The following is a 19,393-nucleotide window of genomic DNA, read 5'->3' as shown; positions in this document are numbered from 1 at the left end:
TCATTTTAAACATGGGAAATTATACTCTGCGTAATTGAGGAAGGAGCCATGGCAGGTGTGATGTGTTCGTGCACTTGCGTTTAATTTCAAGTTGATTGCGATGTATTAAAAGAAAATACATGGGTTTCTGCCTATGCACGGTTTGATACATCCACATTTTTTTGTGCATTTGTAACTTTTCAGCTCTGAGTGTACGGAATAATTTAGTAGGATAAGGAAAAATATTTTAAAGTTACACTGTCCCTTTAAATTTCTTAATAAAAAATATACTTGCAAATGTCTCAGAGGGATGAAATTTTTTGACTGATCTATAAACAGGCACCCCCATCTCACGGAAAGTGGGGATAAAAATAAAATACATGCTATTGAGGGTTAATGACCTCTGTTGCTATTTTATTCCACATTTATTCATTGAAGAACATTGTTCTGTTCTAGTATCTGACTAAAAAAGGACTACTAAAATGTTATAGCTTTGGTTTCTTTACAAACAATGACATTCAGTCAAATCTGTGTAACCACACAAAGCAGCAGTACCTGTCAAAAGTGCGGATACACCTTCTCATTCAATGTTTTTCTTTATGTAATTTATTTTCTACTTTTTAAATTATTATTAAAGACATGAAAATGATTACTTTATTTTACACTGCACCTATCAGACTTTCCCATATTATCCTACATACAGCATTCTGCTCCCTGTACTTCCCACACAACTCATTCTGTACCTGCACTGTACTCACTTTACCTGAAATTTCCTCACTTCCTCACACATACTCTAGATATATGCACATCTATATAGCATTGTATATTTATAAATTCAGTCTTACTTAATGCATTTCTGTGCAATACCATTTGTCAGCAGTGTTATGTGTATTGTTATTATGTGTATTGTGTATATTGTGTATACTGTAAAGTTATCTGTATATTCTATTTAATTTTATTATTCTACTTGTTGTAAATACTGTTCTCTGCACACTAGTGGGAACCTGCCCCCAAGTTTTTCACTCACATGTACACCTGTACTCTGTGACGTGACAATAAAAATCTTGAATCTTGAATATGGAATTACGTAGTAAACAGTAAAAAAAAGTGTTAGTCCTCCCCCTTTTCACTCACATGTACACCTGTACTTTGTATTGGACAGTAAAAATCTTGAATCCTGAATCCTAAATCTTGAATCTCCTGATCTAAACCTGATCAAATGAGATGGTGATTTGGGATGAGCTAGAGCTAGAGTTCCTTCAGGAACTCCTTCAATAAGACTATTCCAGTGGACTCTACCTCAAGAAGACACTGCAATTAAAACACCAAGAGTGTGCAGATCTGTCCTCATAAATAAATAAGGTACTTAGAAGAATCTAAAGTATAAAAAAAAATCTGGTTTAACATTTTTTGTTTACAAAAACAAGTGTGTTCCTGTATAACTTTATAATATTCTTCAATATTTCATTTAAATAAAAATCATAAATAGAAAGAAAACACACTGAATAAGATTGAAGAGGTGTGTCCAAACTTTTGACAGGTACTGTATAAACAAGGGGTCTGTGGGGGTGAGCACAGTTCTACTCTAGTATCTGACTTTATATAGTATAATACTGGGGGCTTTGTATTGTATGTTTAGTGTTTTTTTCTGATTATCCATCCTGTAAGGCTTCTTTGTGACAGCATCAGTTGTAAAAAACCCATACAAATACATTTAATTTGATTTTCAGCCATTCAGTGAAATTTGTGTAGCCACAAAACAGCAGCATATAAATCATATAATATAAATGTATACATGTTAGAACTGCCGGGCATTCTCGCTCGTCTTAAACAGCACTTGAATCACTCGAACCCGAAGCTGCTCTGTTGTTTTGTAGGCACGGAAAGACCAGAGCGGGTCCTGTGATTGGTGGATTAGCGCATGTGACCGGGTTTGAGAGCGTTTGTTCCTGTGGGTGAATGGCTCCTCCTGCTACAGAGAATCGGAATCGGGGACAGAGTCGTAGAGCTGGGGCTGGATCAGGAGAAAACACTACATAAACCAGCTTTTTGGGAGAAGCGAGCGGGCTTAACGGGGCGATGTCCTCTAGGTTTCTGATTTACTTCTCAGGTTGAACTCTGTCTTAAATAGCAAGGAAGGGTTCTGGCGAAATTTTGAATAGTAAACACCCCAAATGAACTCCGTCAGAGCTACGAACCGAAGACCAAGACGAGTGTCTAGGCCGCGCCCGGTGCAGCCGGAAAGAAACAACCCAGAAAGAGGTGGGAGCTGCTGTTCTTCTCTTTTATTCTATTCACTGTTTAAAACAACACGTCTAACCGATGGACTCTTAAGAAACGCAGCGCTTTTCGATTAGTAGCCGCTTTCTTTGTGCGCAGACGGCGACTTAGTGGATGACAGGACGCAGATAGTTGTAATACCGCGGAACTAGGAAACGCCGAGGCTCCGGATGGGCCTGGAGGAGCCCAGGCCGCGCTTTGTTTCGCTTGGTTTGCTTTAATCCTAAGTGATCTAACGCGTGTGGGGGCGAGTTTCTGTAACAGTGGTACTAATAATAAAGCGCTCCGTGGTTTGCAGTAAGTGTAGAAGACGCAGTTGCAGTAAGTGATGCGTTTTGAAGCGGCTCTTGGCTAGTAGTTACTTTCATGCGCTTGTGGCTTGTGCCTCTCTTTCAGGCTAGCGAGTTAGCATTAACTGAGCCCAGTAAGTTAGCCTTAGCTAACAGTTAGCTACGACAAGCTACGATCAGCTGTTGGGAATTTTGAAGAGGACCTGGTTAAAGCATCGTTTAAACACATACGTCTTCTCGACAGCGCATATAGTTATATCAGGGGAAACAGTTTGAAAACTGTCATTACAATCCTGTTTAATAGCTAAGTTAGCTAACTGGTAACGTTAGCATGACAGCTACCTAGCTAACTAACAAGCTAACGTTAAACATTAAAAACTCCGCTGCAGCCCGTCATTTTCAGAGTGTGTTCATTGTTTAAATTAATGTTAAGACAGTAATAGTGATACTAAACGGCCGCTTTGCTTTGCTTAGTTAAACAGTAATAACAGTGGAGGGTTTCTAGTCTTGTGTGATCTTGTGATCTCAGATTAGCTAGTTATCTATACAACATGCTGCGCTGCTAATGGGGAAACATTGTGTACTGTGGTTTATAAATACAGCGTTAAGAAGTCTCCAGTTTTTCACTCGTTTACTTGAGTACAGTTGTTGTCAGGTTCTAAGCATGTTAGACAGTTCAGAATGGCTCGGCGAATAGGTTGTGTGTGTGTGTGTGTGTGTGTGTGTGTAGATTGTATATGTGCAGAAGGAGAAAGTGTTGACATGGCTGATGTGTATGTACACATGCCTATATACCAACACTAGGGCTGCACCTATAAGTCTCTACTAATGAACGATGTCGGTTATGAAATAATGTCAACTTCAAGTCTTTGTGGTTTGCAAGTGTACTGCTCTATACAAAGTGCTGGGGGACAAAATGCAGTGGGGCAGGGGCTGCTTACTCACTCATTTAGTTCACACTAATACATTTGTTTAAGCTATTAACTAATGCTTATCGTTATTTAATTTGCTATGATAACTTATGTTAAGGCATAGGGGGACATTCACAGGTTTACAGACTTAACCATGTATTTGACCTGGAGCCATACTTATGGGAAGCATTGATTAAAGTAATGGCAAAATAGTTGTTGACTATTAAATAACAACCAGACTTCTTTGGATTTCTTTGGATTCCTTGAATCTTTTATTAAAAAAACAATATAAACAACAATAAGTGCAATAATGTAATTTGCCTCACTTGCAAGTTTGAAGCTACTTTGCTATAGCAGGGCATAACGAGCATGGTGTAACGTCCACTATGAATTCTTCATTGTATAAGTGGACAGTTGAAAAAAATCTGTCCAAAAGCTATAGTGCATGACTGTGACCCTAAAATGTTTCAGTAACTGCACCAATAAATTTCTCCAAATAATTAGACAGAGAGTTCCTGAGTGGGCCTGTACATTTCGTATCTCTATCCTATTTGGATGCTGTTAGATGGCTCTACCAAATATCACATTGCTGAAAGAATTCTCCCAATGTCGGACTGCTAAGAGTGTTAAATAACCTCAGTTATTTAAGATTATTATTAAGATCAATTCCTCCCAGCGAAGTAAATTATGTAGACTACTTCAAGCCGTTTTATTGATTGATCTCACCAACGCCAGTTATTGACTAAATTGAATGTTAAAATTGTTGGTCAATGTACAATTTACTAAACAATATTGACTGTGTGACTCTAATGTTAAACGTTTATCTTCATTTTTGACTTTTACTTTTGACACTGTGTCAAATGTTGTGGAATGTTGGATTGCAAATAAGTATGAGTATTGTTGTCTGTAGTTGAGACTTTTTTTTTCTTGATTTGCAGTATTTTGTGACTAATTTCTATTTAATGTGAATTTCAGTACTGGAAATTACATTTAAACACAGTACTTGAACTTTAAGAACTGATATATGCTAATACACCCCATACCTGCACTACTGCTTGTACTTGAACTGTCATACCCACTTTAATTCCCCATACAACCGTGACATTTAAATAACTGTATGCACTCAATCACTTCACCTGACTTAAGCTATTATACCACTATATTTGCACTATTGTTACACGGGTTCTGTTTATACTTGCACTGTCATTCCCTCTTTAATCTCCCCCTCATCTCTATTGCACTATTGTCTTGCCTTTTTGTGTCTATCTGTGTCTTTGTTGTATTGTACATATAGTGTCTCCCATTCTTTTATATGTATAATCTTATGTTCTTTACATGCAGTAACATTTAGGAAGGAGAGTGACGTAACTTTTTTTAATTAGGTCCTGTACATTCAACAATAAAACTACTTGACTTGATTTCTGCATTACAACAAATCTGCTCTTAAAGCTGTTTTTATTCTTTGAGTCCTGTATTTAGAAGGTACGTGGAGATGCTGTTGTGTTGCAGTAGTTGGTCAGGCACTGTGTGTTTGTAGTGGTTACTGCACTAAGTAGCCCTGGAGAGCCTGTGTGCTACCAGAGCAACAGGGCTGTGTGTGTGGCTCTGCTGGCAGTGGTTAGCTCTGTCCCTGTCACTGAGGACTGTGTGCACAGAATGGCTGTTCACTTTTGAAGGTAAACTCAATCTTCCTGCAATAATGTTGGTGTTCAAAGTTTAGTTATAGAAAAGTACATAAGAATAGACCAGCCATGTGCAGATTGGCACCTGGGGAGAATGTATATATGTATGTAGTCTTTATGAGGCTGAATTGTGGGACCTTTCTTACCTGTACCGTTTTTTAGGAATGTTTTACAGTTATTTGTTTCTTGCTTCATTTCAGGGTGAAAAGATGGTGGAATGGTAAAGTATGTTTGTTGCTTGTGGATTGATTTTAAATTTAAGTGGCACTTCTGATTTACCTGCATTTGGTCAGTGGCAGGTGCAAAAAAAAAAAATGTATTAAACACACACACAGAAATGCAACTACGCCTATTTTAATTGATTTATGTTCAATTTGAATGAACCCATTATGAGCAGTGATGAAAAAACTGCCAAAAATAGTTAATCAAAACACAGTCTGTACACTCTTTGATTTCTCTTACGTAGTCCCTGGTTGAGTAAGAGTGTTAGCCAGGTCTTTAAGTACTTCCTGAAAATTCTTCACGCATCTTAGTATTCCTCAGTATAGAGGCTGTCTTGCATCGGATGAATGCTTTTGCTTTAAATATGCTAGCTTGAGGGGACAGTGGCATTCAAACGTTTGGACAACCGAGTCTAAATTTCTGTTATTGTGAATCACTAAGATGTTTTGGTGACAGTTGATTGTTTTACGTTGGATGGTTTGCGAGTGCTGATGCTGCGTTCATTATGATGGTAGTAGCACTTCTCCCACTCTGCTACATGCTTCTGTTTAAGGTGTTGAAATAAATTGGTCGTGTGAGGGACGTTGGGAGGGGCGGGGGTGTGCGTGCGGGAGGGAGGGGCTAAGCTCAGTCTGAACTACAGGAGCCCACAGGGGAGTGTCGGTGGTGGAAACTCGAAAATCGATTTTCATAAAAACATATTGTGCTTAACTGTAAATTTGAATTAATAGATTAATCGCCCAGCTCTACTTAGAGGGTTATAAAACCCCCAGCATTGGGCTGTGGAAAAGCCCAAGAGCTGTGTTCTCTGGAATGAAGGCGCTTCTTTGAGGAGGACCCTTAAACCCTCACTGCGCCCTGATGCCCATTCCTGCCCACCGCTTGTGTATTTTGCATTCACCAATGCATATATGCAATTATGGGCTGATACTGATAACCAATATTACAAATGTTTATTAAAACGAATAAAAAAAAGAGCATAAATCAGTGGATTTCAAAGTAGCATGGCCAATGTCGGCCAATAGGAGTATTGTGGCTAGTGTCACTTGGTCATTTTCCAGCGTACAATAAAAATATTGAAGATTTATCAGAAAGCAATTTCCAGCCAATACCAATAGAATTCCGATATCATTGTGCAGCCGTTTGTGTTTTCCTGTTGCACCAAACTGTAGGATCAGTCCAATCATTTTAATGTTATGTTAGTAAGTAATATTAATATTTTGACGCATTGTAATACATTTTTGCATATCATGTTGAAACATAAATATTGAGGCTATCACCAGTACTTAAAGTACACTGACCCAACTCTCCATTAAATTACAGAGTGTGTAATAATTAGTGTTTAATTGAGTAATGTGCAGCACAAATTGAAAACAAATCTCTGTAATATGCATCATGGAGTATTGAGCTGGGTATTGAAATTCGATACCAAAAAAGCACCGAAATGGCAAAATAATTTGGGGCCTGTTTTCGATACTTTGCATGGAATGTGGCAAATGCAGAGAGCACGCGCAGTGTGGTTAAAACAATTACCAAGGCGCCCTGTCACACAAACATAGAGCGCGCAAATAAATGCAGATCATTCAAATTGTCCACACACCGCCACTGCGCTGGAATCTCTTAGACACACGGGCTCGCTTGCTCATGCTATCTTTTCCTCTCTTACTCGCTCTCTTAACCACTCACTCTCACTTTTTCTCACTTGCGTAGTCTTCCTCTCTCTCTCTCTACTTTTATAAAAAAATTATGTATATATATTATAATGCAGTACAAAAAGCTCTAGTCTGGAAGACCTAAACCACTCTACACTATTACTGTCCCCTCATAATAACACTGGGAAATTTCAGCATAAAAAACCTTAATTATGATTCTAATTCAAATGAGAATGAGAATACTCATGTTGCCTTTTAAATGAATCCGTTGTGTGAGAATAATAATCCCGGCAGTCATTGGGCGAAAGGCAGGATCCTCCCTGGACAGGGTGCCAATCCATCGCAGGGATTTTGAAATATATTATTGTTAAAGATTTGTGCCATATTATCAATTTTTATTCAAAGTTATTGGCTTAAATTGGGAAATGACTGATAAATCTGTGGTGTTTTACCTAAAGCATTTGGGCTAGCAGAACTACAGGATGATGGACTCATGTCATGGCTGCCCTATCAAACACAAACATGCAGGTCCCATGAGGTTTGTCACCTGCTCCATTCACTGCAGCTGCTCAGGGGCTCAAGAGCAGGTCAGCTGCTTCTTCTCGCAACTGTTTCACTAGCATGGACCAAGATTAGTTCATATTATTATATTTAGGTATTTTTCTTCTAGTGCATTTTTTTGTTTGTAGACTAGACTTAATAGGGCACATCTAAAGTGTGCAACTATTTAATAAATGATACTGCTTAAGGCTGTCTGGTTTTCTTGAACAGCTCTAAATTTGTAAACCTGTCAGTTGCTTGTTTAAAAAACAAACAAACAAAAAAACATTAATAATATTCACTGCAGAATGAGATAATGAGCTGAACAGAACTTCCAGCGTTTGACTTGATTTGCACTGAATTAAGAAAGCACTTAGGCAGGGGTAATATAATTCAACTGTTAACGGTTGGATAACCCCAGTTTTGCATTGGACCCTACGATCAGTAGTTTTGTTTGTGAACATTTTATTATTCTAAGAACATTTTGAAAACCTTACTCGAATTAAAATGACCCCATACTAGTTTGTAGTAGACATGTTTCAGTTTCTTAGCTTTTATAACATGTTATAATGTGTGTTATAAATAGCAGTGTGTTTCTTGTTTCTGTCTCTTAGATGAGGAGGTGGCTGCAGACATGGTCGCCGAAGAATCTGGTCCCGGAGCTCAGAACAGTCCATACCAACTTCGAAGAAAGTCTCTCTTACCCAAAAGAACTGCTTGTCCAACAAAGACAAATATGGAGGCAAGGAATTTAATAAGTGTTTAACTGATGTTTTTTCTTTCTTTTTAAGACTTTTTTTATAATTTGTTTTAAATTTGCTGTTAAAATATTTTTTAGCTTTTTTTTTTTTTTACTGATTCCATGAAATATTATTTTAAGATAACTGAGGAGAAACACAGCATATGCTGTGGTCTTATATTGTAGGAAAGTAAAAAGAGATGTCTCCCCCCCCCCCTTGTAGGGTGCTTCCACATCAACAATGGAAAACTTCGGCCATCGGGCCAAGCGTGCCAGAGTGTCAGGGAAATTGCAAGACCTGCCAGGTAAAAGGAATGTTAATGTTAAATGTTAGTTTTAACATTTTAGTCATGTTAACTAAATTAAATGATTGGTCTCTCTCTCTTTCTCTCTTTCTTTCCTTCTTTCTTTCTTTAGCTGCTCCAGCAGAGCAGTATCTGCAGGTGAAGCTCCCGGATGAGGTGGTGCTGAAGATCTTTTCATATCTGTTGGAACAGGATCTGTGTCGAGCCGCCTGTGTGTGCAAACGCTTCAGTGAGCTGGCCAACGATCCTATCCTTTGGTGAGTGTTTATGTATATACCTCTGTACCTCTATACCGCTCTATATGTATGTCAGGTCAAGTATTTGGAAGTATTTATTTATTTTATTTTTTTTTAACTTGGACCTTTCTCACTAACATGATGGATTGAAACAAAGCAATCTGAATGAGATGAAACTCTAATGCCCAGCTTTAATTCATGGGGGTTAACGAAATACTACAGTAACTAGTAAGTAATTGCTGTCCTTTTTACATGGTCCCTCTATTTTGTGAGTTACAAATAGTTGATAAAGGTAAAGGAAGTAGAGTTTACATCAGGCCCAAAATCTCCAGCCCAACTCTGTCTGAGCCTGACTTATCCCATGAGCTGCGATTATGAGCCTGAATTAAACCCCACAATTTATTATAGTATGTAGAGCATTTAAAACCCCTCTGTGTGGGGCCCTGATCAATTGCTGTGCAGAGCTTTTAATATACCCGTCCGGAGCTGCGGCTGCGGACGAGTGAAACAGCTGACAGGCCAGCTCTGAGTGAATATAACATTCTAATCTGTGGAACTTTATTATGACTACAGTGTTATTTGTACCTTTTTATATATTGTGATTATCACGTCATAGCTTTATATAAAATAAAATATCATTGAAATGCAGGCCTACATCATTCCAAAGAAATGTGGTGGGAAATGTCATCCTGTTCAGGCTGGTCATCAATTCAGACTCAGGAAGAGAATCTTGGGGTGTTTTCACACCTGTATTTGGTTACTTTTGTCTGGATCAGTTGAGTTTTTTTACTTGGAGTTTTTCTCTTTTTGTTTGGTTTGGCTTCACACAGGCACAAACCTAAACGCACCACAAAATGTGCACCAATAAGCCAAGCAAGCACATTGTCTCCGTAAGAGCAATAAAGTAATATAGCGAGAAGATTTTGTGTTCCAGCGCCTATATCTGTGCTGTGTGAAGCCTGCGCATGCACGAACAGAGACAGCGTTTGTTTGTATATGTTGTAACTAATTAGCGGTATCAGGCTAATATATCAGATTAAACTGTGCCTTATCAGCAGTTAAGCTCAAATAAAATAAGTATATTTGATATTAAGGGTACCAAGGGTACAAACAAACCTGCTGATAAGTGCCTAAAATTAGTCCAAAACATAGATTCTACAGAATGAAATCTGACACCCTTTAGGGTATGTAATCTTTTCACACACATTTTCCTTTGTTTTCTCCTTAATTTACATTTGTCTATATTCTTAGATTTATTTTTTTTAATGGGTTGTATAGTTGGTGGTCTGTTCAGAAGCTGAACTTGAGTGTTGAACAACGTTTGATCAACAGGAAGAGATTGTACATGGAGGTTTTTGAGTACACCCGTCCCATGATGCACCCTGAGTCAGGAAAATTCAATCAGATTAACCCAGAAGAGTATGAGCAGCCCAACCCATGGAAGGAGAGCTTTCAGCAGTTGGTAATATTTATTCCTGTATACATTTTCCCAAAAGAACACTCATTGCATTGTTTTGTAAATTGAGTTTCAGGTTGAGAACCCTCATAAATGCTTTTCAGAGAGAGATGATTACTTGTTAGACCTTCAGGTCAGATTAGTTTCCTCTCTATTAGTATTTCGGACCATACATCCTTCTAAAACCTGAGACTCTGAGACTGTTTATGCATTTCTTTCAGTATAAGGGAGCACATGTGAAACCGGGCTTTGCAGAACACTTCTACAGTAACCCTGCCAGATACAAAGGCAGAGAGAACATGCTGGTAAGATCTGCTCTTTGATCTGTTACCATATTGTCCATGTTTCTGATCTCTTGACTCTTTTAAAACACACTTTTTCTTGCCATTGCTTAGTATTATGACACCATTGAGGATGCATTGGGAGGAGTTCAGGAGGCTCACTTTGATGGGCTGATATTTGTCCACTCTGGCATCTACACAGATGAATGGATCTACATAGAGTCACCAATTACAATGATCGGTGCAGGTATGTATATATTGATTTTATTAAGTTTTGGGTAACACTTACCACTTTAAACTTGTTCTAATCTGAATTATTCCCTCAGCTCCAGGGAAAGTCGCAGACAAAGTTATCATTGAGAACACTAGAGATTCAACGTTTGTGTTCATGGAAGGGTCTGAAGATGCGTATGTTGGCTATATGACAATAAAGGTATGTGTTTTCTTTTGAGATTATTAAGAACAGTTTTCCCATCACCATACCTGTCAAATGTTTCATTTTCATGCCTTGGCTGTGATTTGACTATCCCTGCAGTTTAACCCTGATGATAAATCAGCCCAGCATCACAACGCACACCATTGCTTAGAGATCACGGTCAACTGCAGCCCGATCATTGATCACTGTATTATTCGCAGCACTTGCACAGGTCAGGAAAACACACCTTTTTATTTTAATGCTGTTTGTTGCTGTTTGATATTGTAATTGGAACTAATGCTGCTCTCTTGATCTGCAGTTGGTTCGGCAGTATGTGTGAGTGGCCAGGGGGCGTGTCCCACCATCAAAAACTGTAACATCAGTGATTGTGAAAATGTAGGCCTGTACATTACAGATCACGCACAGGTAATGTGGCATTTCTTATAACTGCAGACTGTCAGTTTAACACAATTTAATTTGCTTTGTGCAGTAAGTTTTGTTGACTTCACTGGGACTTAGAACACAGACCTGTGACTGATAAATTTAATATCTGTAAATGATTAGCATTTAAGTTTAAGTTAATAATCTTAAGGAACTGTTATCAGAAATCATTTTAGAGTTATCTGAGAAACGTGCTTTTGTTTTGTGTTTGTGGTGGTTCTGTTTTTACACCAAAAGAAACTTTGCATGTTGGCTTTTGCCAGTATAAATGGACCTTGTGTGACGACACAGTTAAATATGTCTCCTATTCCAGGGAATTTATGAAGACAACGAGATCTCTAACAATGCTCTAGCTGGGATTTGGGTGAAGAACCATGGAAATCCCATAATCAGAAGAAATCACATTCACCATGGTAGAGATGTGGGAGTGTTCACCTTTGACCATGGCATGGTAAATTCAACATCTATCAACCAGTCTGATGCTACGACTAGTGCATATTTTCATACCTTAAAGCTTTTTTGGTATTTTTGAGTTTGCATGCTTAAAAATTTTAATGTTTGTATTTTTAAATGTATAAATTGAAGACAAGCCACTGTTAACATTTACAAAAGGTGTTCAGGACAGAGCTTAGGATTTATAGTATAATATACAATATGGCATGTAAATTTATGTTGATTATTCCCCTTTCCCCTACCAGAAGGTTTTTTAGGCAGGTTTTCATATCCTCTGTTATGTTCCTATTGACCCTCTGCTTCCCCCTGCAGGGCTACTTTGAAAGCTGCAACATTCATAGGAACCGGATAGCAGGCTTCGAGGTGAAGGCTTATGCTAACCCCACAGTGGTGCGCTGTGAGATCCACCATGGCCAGACGGGTGGCATTTATGTGCATGAGAAGGGCAGAGGTCAATTCATTGAAAACAAGATCTATGCAAACAACTTTGCCGGAGTGTGGATTACCTCAAACAGTGACCCCACGATTAGGTGAGTTTTCTTCTGAAAAGACTTTACTGTGTTACTATCCTCACCTTACATATGGGCTGAAGAAAAATAACTTCCAGTGTATTTCAGTTTTCATCATTGCGATTGGCCTGGGTTATTCAGCTGTTGTTTTTATTTCATCTAGTTGATATAAATGGTATTAACTGATGTCCTGATACTGTTAAAATGATTCTGGTAATTAATGAAGGCTTTACTTACCACACTCTTGACCAGGGTACTCCACAGCCAGACTCCTGTCCGGTTCAGAATACTTTTTTACCATTTACCATTATCTCTGTCAGTGTAGTCACTATAGGCAGTGGCTTTTACACTTTCACACACAATTATATCATATCAACCAAAATTTAGAATGAAATTTTTTGATATTGTTCCGCTGTGGGTCCTACATACTAAATGATAAACACGTATTTCCCCCTTAAAAAGAAGATATAATAATTAATTGACTTTATATTAAATATTAAACTGTTAAATCAGAAACCCACGCATCTGTGCCAGTTTCTTTCACAACAGTGCTCTGTAAACCGGCAGATTTCAACACAGAATGCCAGCAAAAGATGTAAAGCAGCCACTGAGGCTGATGGTGGTGGTGGTGGTGATGATTTATTATTATTATTGCTTTGCGAATCCATATTTAAAGCTCTTCATGTTCGATTTCCAGGGGTAATGCTATCTTCAATGGAAACCAAGGTGGCGTGTACATATTTGGGGATGGCCGAGGTCTGATAGAAGGAAACGATATCTATGGAAACGCCTTGGCAGGGATTCAGATTCGTACCAACAGCTGCCCGATTGTCCGGCATAACAAGATCCACGATGGCCAGCATGGAGGAATTTATGTGGTGAGTGTGAAAAGGTTTAACGCACCACAATGACCTGCTTATTCTTGATGACTGTGTTAACAAAAACAAATAAAAAAAATACTTCCAGGAGTTAGCCCAATAATATAATGTGTATGTGTGTGTTGTTACTGTAGCATGAGAAAGGTCAGGGTGTGATCGAGGAGAACGAGGTCTACAGCAACACGCTGGCTGGAGTGTGGGTAACCACAGGGAGCACACCTGTTCTGCGCAGGAACAGAATCCACAGTGGGAAACAGGTACAACTTAACCATACGCTTTAACTAGAGGTGTAACCATGCAGTCTGTTCATGATCAGATTTGATCCGTGATTCAGTGTTCGCACGATCTTTTAACTAAATTATGAATGATGCAAAGTAAAGTTCTGTTTTTAGTTCTTAAGTGTATAAACAGTATGAACATGCACCTTGTATAAATATTTGTATACATATGCACAATGAGTGAGGGTGTTTGCGACCTCTGCTGATCAAACGGCACAACTGCATTATATTTATTAATAAACCCATCATAAAATATCCAAGATACATTGTTACACTCCTTCTTATAACATACATTTTGATTAAACCTTACTGTTTAAGAATAACTTGGCCTAATACAAAAACGTATCTTATCAAATTGAATTTAACAGTGATGAAACTGTTTTGTTCACAGGTCGGTGTTTATTTCTATGATAATGGACACGGAGTGTTGGAGGATAATGATATCTATAATCACATGTACTCTGGAGTTCAAATCAGGTCAGTTTGTGATATATGGATATTAGTGATTGAAATGGTCTGTCAATGAGAAACACAATAGTAATAGTGGCCATTATATTATCACTGTATTTTAACCTTTGTGTGTATTTGTATGACCAACAATAAAACATAATTTAGTGTAATATATTGTTTTTTACCTAAAATAAAGATTCTGCTTTGTAAATATTTGATTCCCAGCGTACTTAATTAATAGGTGGGGGAATCTGCCTTCCAAATTTGGAAGAAAATGGGATTAAATTCAAGAAAATATATTACTAAATAAAAATAACCTTTCATTCTTAAGATGAAATGATGGAATGAGAGCTTTTAAAGAATTCATCTTTAGAGGCACTTCAGATTCAGTCTGATTTATGCTAATGTTTGTCTCTACAGGACTGGAAGCAACCCAAAAATCAGACGAAACAAGATCTGGGGTGGACAAAACGGTGGCATCCTTGTTTACAACTCTGGTAAAGTCCCTTTCTCTCACAAGATAAATCACAATCTAATACTACAAACACAGATTATGTCCATTTGTCGGTTTTATAGTAATGATGATAAAAAATCTGTGTTGGGTGGAGGCGGGGCAAATTACAGTGAAAGGTGGGGTCAAACTTTTACATTAATCACACGTATCAACACTTTAACTTTGCCAGTCCTGGTTTTAAGGTTACTTTTCTACATGAGTTTAATGTGTTAATCATCAACAGAAAATAAAACATTTAGTGCAAAAATATCCGATCCATCAGACTAAACCTGCAAGTAAGGAAAATCAAATACTTTTGAAAATATTTGTAACAAACAACAGTAAAAGTCCCCTCTGCTCTTGTTTTTGTCTGTAGTTCGTGTCTGTAGTTAGACACAGTTCAGTCATAGATAACATTTAAACAATGTGTGAACAGTCAGTCGGAGTTGGGATGAGGTTTAGGATTTTAAAGTGAAACTAGTTAAATCAGAAATAAATTATGGGTGGTTTTGTTCTGTCTAGATAAAACATAGAAGACATTTTACCAGCACTTCGGTCTTTAAATAATTTTGTTGAACGTCTTTTGAACTTAGATTTTAATCCTGTTCCCAAAGGTTTTAATCCTTGGTTCTAAATGTTTTAGGTTTGGGTTTCATAGAAGACAATGAGATCTTCGATAATGCCATGGCTGGAGTTTGGATCAAGACAGACAGCAACCCGACTCTCCGCCGGAATAAAATCCACGACGGGAGAGATGGAGGAATCTGCATATTCAATGGAGGACGAGGTTGGAGCCGTTAAGAAAACGTTTTTTTTTTGTGCCTCAAGATTATTAATAAAAATAATTAGTTCTCTTAAGGTGACTATTGGACAAGAATGAGTGTTTATTCTTTATATGTAAAGATGAGGTTTGTTGTACTAACAGAAAATGTGCAATATGCATTAAACCAAAATTTGACCGGTGCAAAAGTATGGGCACCCTTATCATTTTATTGATTTGAATACTCCTAACTACTTTTTACTAACTTACTGAAGCACAAAATTGGTTTGGTAACCTCATTGAGCTTTGAACTTCATAGCCAGGTGTATCCAATCATGAGAAAAGGTATTTAAGGTGGCCAATTGCAAGTTGTTCTCCTATTTGAATCTCCTCTGAAGAGTGGCATCACTGGCTCATCAAAACAACTCTCAAATGATCTAAAAACAAAGATTGTTCAACATAGTTGTTCAGCGGAAGGATACAAAAAGTTGTCTCAGATAAATACCTTAAATGTTTTATCAAAAACAATTTAATATAAGTGCTCTACATCCAGTACATGCAATAGTCAAAGCTAGTTTTGGCTGTGAGGCACATTTCAACAATTAGCAGTTGCAGTAAATAACTGTTATTTTGTTTAGGTAAGCTTCTTTGCATGTTGATTAATGATTTATTTAATTCCTAAGGGTTGCTGGAGGAGAACGACATCTTCAGAAATGCTCAGGCAGGGGTCCTCATCAGCACAAACAGCCATCCTGTACTGCGGAAGAATAGGATATTTGACGGCTTTGCTGCAGGTGAGCGGCGCAAACCAATCTTACAATATTTTACCACCTTTAAGAACTGTATGAAACAGCTGTGGTAATTTAACCTCCTAAACATTTCTGAGAAAAATGATTTACACATCATTACTAATTGTGACTTTATATGTGGACAACATTTATTTTGTGCCTGGACACAGCAGCACTTCTTTGGATGAGTGCAAAACAAAGTAGAATCAACAGTTGTGCCCCTTTAAGCAATATTGCTCATTTGAAGTGCTGCTTCAACACAAACACATAAAGTAAAAAAATATATATATATTTACTGTTTTTACTGTTTCTAAACAGAATTGAAACTGTAATATGTTAACTCTTCTACCACCACTAGGTGACAGTATAATGGCTTTTAATAAGAAGACACCGGGCACTTGCAGAGCAAGTTTCCTGTTGTGTTCTAGACAACCCAAAATGTGATGTCCCCACATGTGGACACAAGGTCCTGAGAGGTTAAAGGTGTTTTCACATGAGAACTCTCTGGTTGAGTTAAATTGGAATCCGGTTGGTTTGTACTCTTGGTGTGGTTTTGTTTGAGCAGGTGTGAAAATCTGAGATCTGTGAGAGGAGTGGTCTCTCTGCTGTATCACACTGAACCCTGTACAGCGCTCGCTGCTGACACCTATTCAACTCTGCTTAACAACACTGTGTGGCGCCATCCTGTTAAACAATGTTTTTAACGTGGAATATTAGCTGCTGAGCTTTCCTGTGTTTACTCTTTAGCTCTGCCCCTGACAGCTCTGAAATTCTCTCTCCACTAATTGTTGAGTTTTTTTATTTGTAAACAAACAGTGTATATATGTATGTATACACACACACAGGTTTCTGACAGAAGCATTTCTATATAACCAAATTATTGTTTTAATGTGTTTTTTAAAATGGTATAATAAAGATTGTACATTTCATTCTCAGTAATCAAATTAATGTGATTAAACTCCCAGTCGTTGTAGTCTAAAATTATTGTTAAATATCTGCTTTATTACTGATCATTGTAATGTATCCCTGGAACAGGTATCGAGATCACAAACCACGCAACAGCAACTTTAGAGGGCAATCAGATTTTCAACAACCGCTTTGGTGGTTTGTTTCTTGCTTCTGGAGTCAACGTAACAATGAAAGGTAACACTGAAGATTGCTCTGACGTTGTGTGTGTGAACATCGATATATTAATAATAAAACACTAACCTAACCTTTTAAATGCTGTCTACAGATAACAAAATAATGAACAATCAGGATGCCATTGAAAAAGCTGTGAGCCGAGGTCAGTGCCTGTACAAAATTTCCAGTTACACCAGCTATCCAATGCACGATTTTTACAGGTAACACCTTTATCCAGTCGGAGCTGATATTTATGTTTATTAAAGTATGAGCAGAACTAATTTTATTTTATTTTCTTCTTGTTTTTCCTTTCTCTGTGCAGATGTCACACCTGTAACACGACAGACCGCAATGCAATTTGTGTGAACTGCATCAAGAAGTGTCATCAAGGACATGATGTGGAGTTTATTAGACATGATAGGTCAGTCCGATTTGTATTATTTTCTGTAAGGATTGTTACACGCACAGCATTGTGTGATGGAGTCCTGACTATAATTGTGTTATGTAGCCCCTATGTAGGCACTCATTCTCATCCAGTAATCATTGTATAATGTATAGCTCATGCAGTTACTCATTAAATGACAGACATTTCATTAAATATAGTAGCTTCACGTTCCTTTATGATGCTTAAGAAAAGAGATAAGAGCAGTCATCAGAGCTGATTTTACATGCGTGCATGCACTTATGTATTATGCAGTGTTGTCATCATAAGTAGTGATATACACTGTTCATAAATATGAAAGCATTGCTTTATGGACACATTATTAAATGCTTATGAATGTGTTTTGAAGTGTATGTGTATGTACCCTTTAAAAGAAAAATGTGGTTACACATTATATGCAGTGTACCTACATAAACACATTCATAAAGCCCAGGGGAATTGTGTTTGATTGGAAAGGGAAGGGACTTCAGGGCCTATTGAAAATGTACTTTATGCATTAAATAACTTTTTCTCTCTCATCAACCATATCTATGATGATTTAAAGATATTAGACACTTGTGCATGTTAAAATCAATCTTTTCAGTCAGTCATGTCATTTTGCAAAAGCTGTTCATAAATACTTCATTCAGTGCCCATGAATGTGTTAATTAAAGGGTACATGTATAAGAGCTTCATAACAGGTTACCTAAATGTTGTCAGTCTGAGAGAAAGACAGAAACCCTGTTCTGAGTGGGGAAATTGCTGCAGCCCCTCTGTATTCAGGGTGTAACCTGCTTCTCGTTCCTCTGCAGGTTTTTCTGTGACTGTGGTGCTGGGACGTTATCAAACCCTTGTACTCTAGCCGGCGAGCCGACGCACGACACGGACACGCTGTACGACTCCGCCCCTCCTATAGAGTCCAACACACTGCAGCACAACTGAAGCAGCGTGCCAAGATCTGACCTCCAGAGACTGCGCTCTCAGTGCAGTGCTGTCGCTCTAGAAATAATTAAATTACAACATAACATGTGGAGAACACTTAAAAAAAAATGGGAGAATGTTCAAAACAAGAGACAGCTTTCATAATGCAAGCTCTGAGGACTTTTGTATTAAAAGAAATGTGCTGTGGCTTTAGCGCTTCCCTGCTTCTTCATGCAAACTGAAAGACGTGGATGGCGCCCTTTAGGAGTCGGATAGTGGATAACTGTAACTTGGAATATTTGAACGGCAGTACGGACTGATGTCTCCTCTACAGGAGAACCGGCAGTGCTCTGCAGACTCTGCATGGAGAGAAACTTTGAGCCATATGAAAAAGACACGGCTAAAATATGGCTCCTTCACATGTGGAAGGAGTTTACAAGCTGTTTTTCCTAAAGCGCCCGTTTGGAGGAAACTATTGCCACGCTATTGTGTATATGTATGGGGATTAAAGTTACCCAGCACTTCAGCATTTTTTTGGTATTGATATTTCATTTTAATCCTCATGTTTCTCATAGTTTTGTATTTTCAAGCAAAAATCTTAAATGTACTTGAATGTGTTTTTATTTTATTAAATATTAATTTTGGAGGTTGTTAAACCTTTTAGACCTACTGTAATTGTGCTCATGTTGCAGGATGTATGTTCTTTCTGTGAAAGAGATTTATCAGGAAAAGAGAAAATGAAACACTAACTATTCCCCAGCAATGTCTTTTTTTTTTTTTTTTTAATAAATGGTAAAAGCAAAAATGTAAAGGGTTTAAATGGTAGAGGAAGTGTTTTCACGAGACTGGAGTGAAGATCAATAAATGTTTACCCTGTCCTTTTGTAAAGTT

The 19,393-nt window shown here is 37.8% G+C and overlaps 1 protein-coding gene across 1 annotated transcript; it reads left to right on the top strand.

Moving 5' to 3' along the window:
* The first annotated feature begins 1,933 nt into the window (after positions 1 to 1,933).
* fbxo11a (F-box protein 11a) lies at positions 1,934 to 19,288 on the top strand. Its single transcript, XM_007238446.4, has 22 exons — positions 1,934 to 2,241; positions 8,171 to 8,298; positions 8,519 to 8,600; positions 8,713 to 8,857; positions 10,169 to 10,298; positions 10,514 to 10,597; positions 10,688 to 10,820; positions 10,900 to 11,006; positions 11,109 to 11,220; positions 11,308 to 11,414; positions 11,743 to 11,880; positions 12,195 to 12,412; positions 13,089 to 13,269; positions 13,404 to 13,526; positions 13,939 to 14,024; positions 14,418 to 14,494; positions 15,134 to 15,277; positions 15,934 to 16,044; positions 17,074 to 17,181; positions 17,273 to 17,381; positions 17,483 to 17,581; positions 18,394 to 19,288. The coding sequence occupies exons 1-22, from the start codon at positions 2,154 to 2,156 to the stop codon at positions 18,521 to 18,523; spliced, it is 2,640 nt and encodes an 879-aa protein (XP_007238508.3). The 5' UTR covers positions 1,934 to 2,153; the 3' UTR covers positions 18,524 to 19,288.
* The last annotated feature ends 105 nt before the right edge of the window (positions 19,289 to 19,393 follow it).

Source organism: Astyanax mexicanus, chromosome 7 (genome assembly GCF_023375975.1).
Source record: "Astyanax mexicanus isolate ESR-SI-001 chromosome 7, AstMex3_surface, whole genome shotgun sequence".
In the NCBI taxonomy this organism is placed as follows: domain Eukaryota; kingdom Metazoa; phylum Chordata; class Actinopteri; order Characiformes; family Acestrorhamphidae; genus Astyanax; species Astyanax mexicanus.
This window is presented reverse-complemented; position numbering and strand designations above follow the sequence as displayed.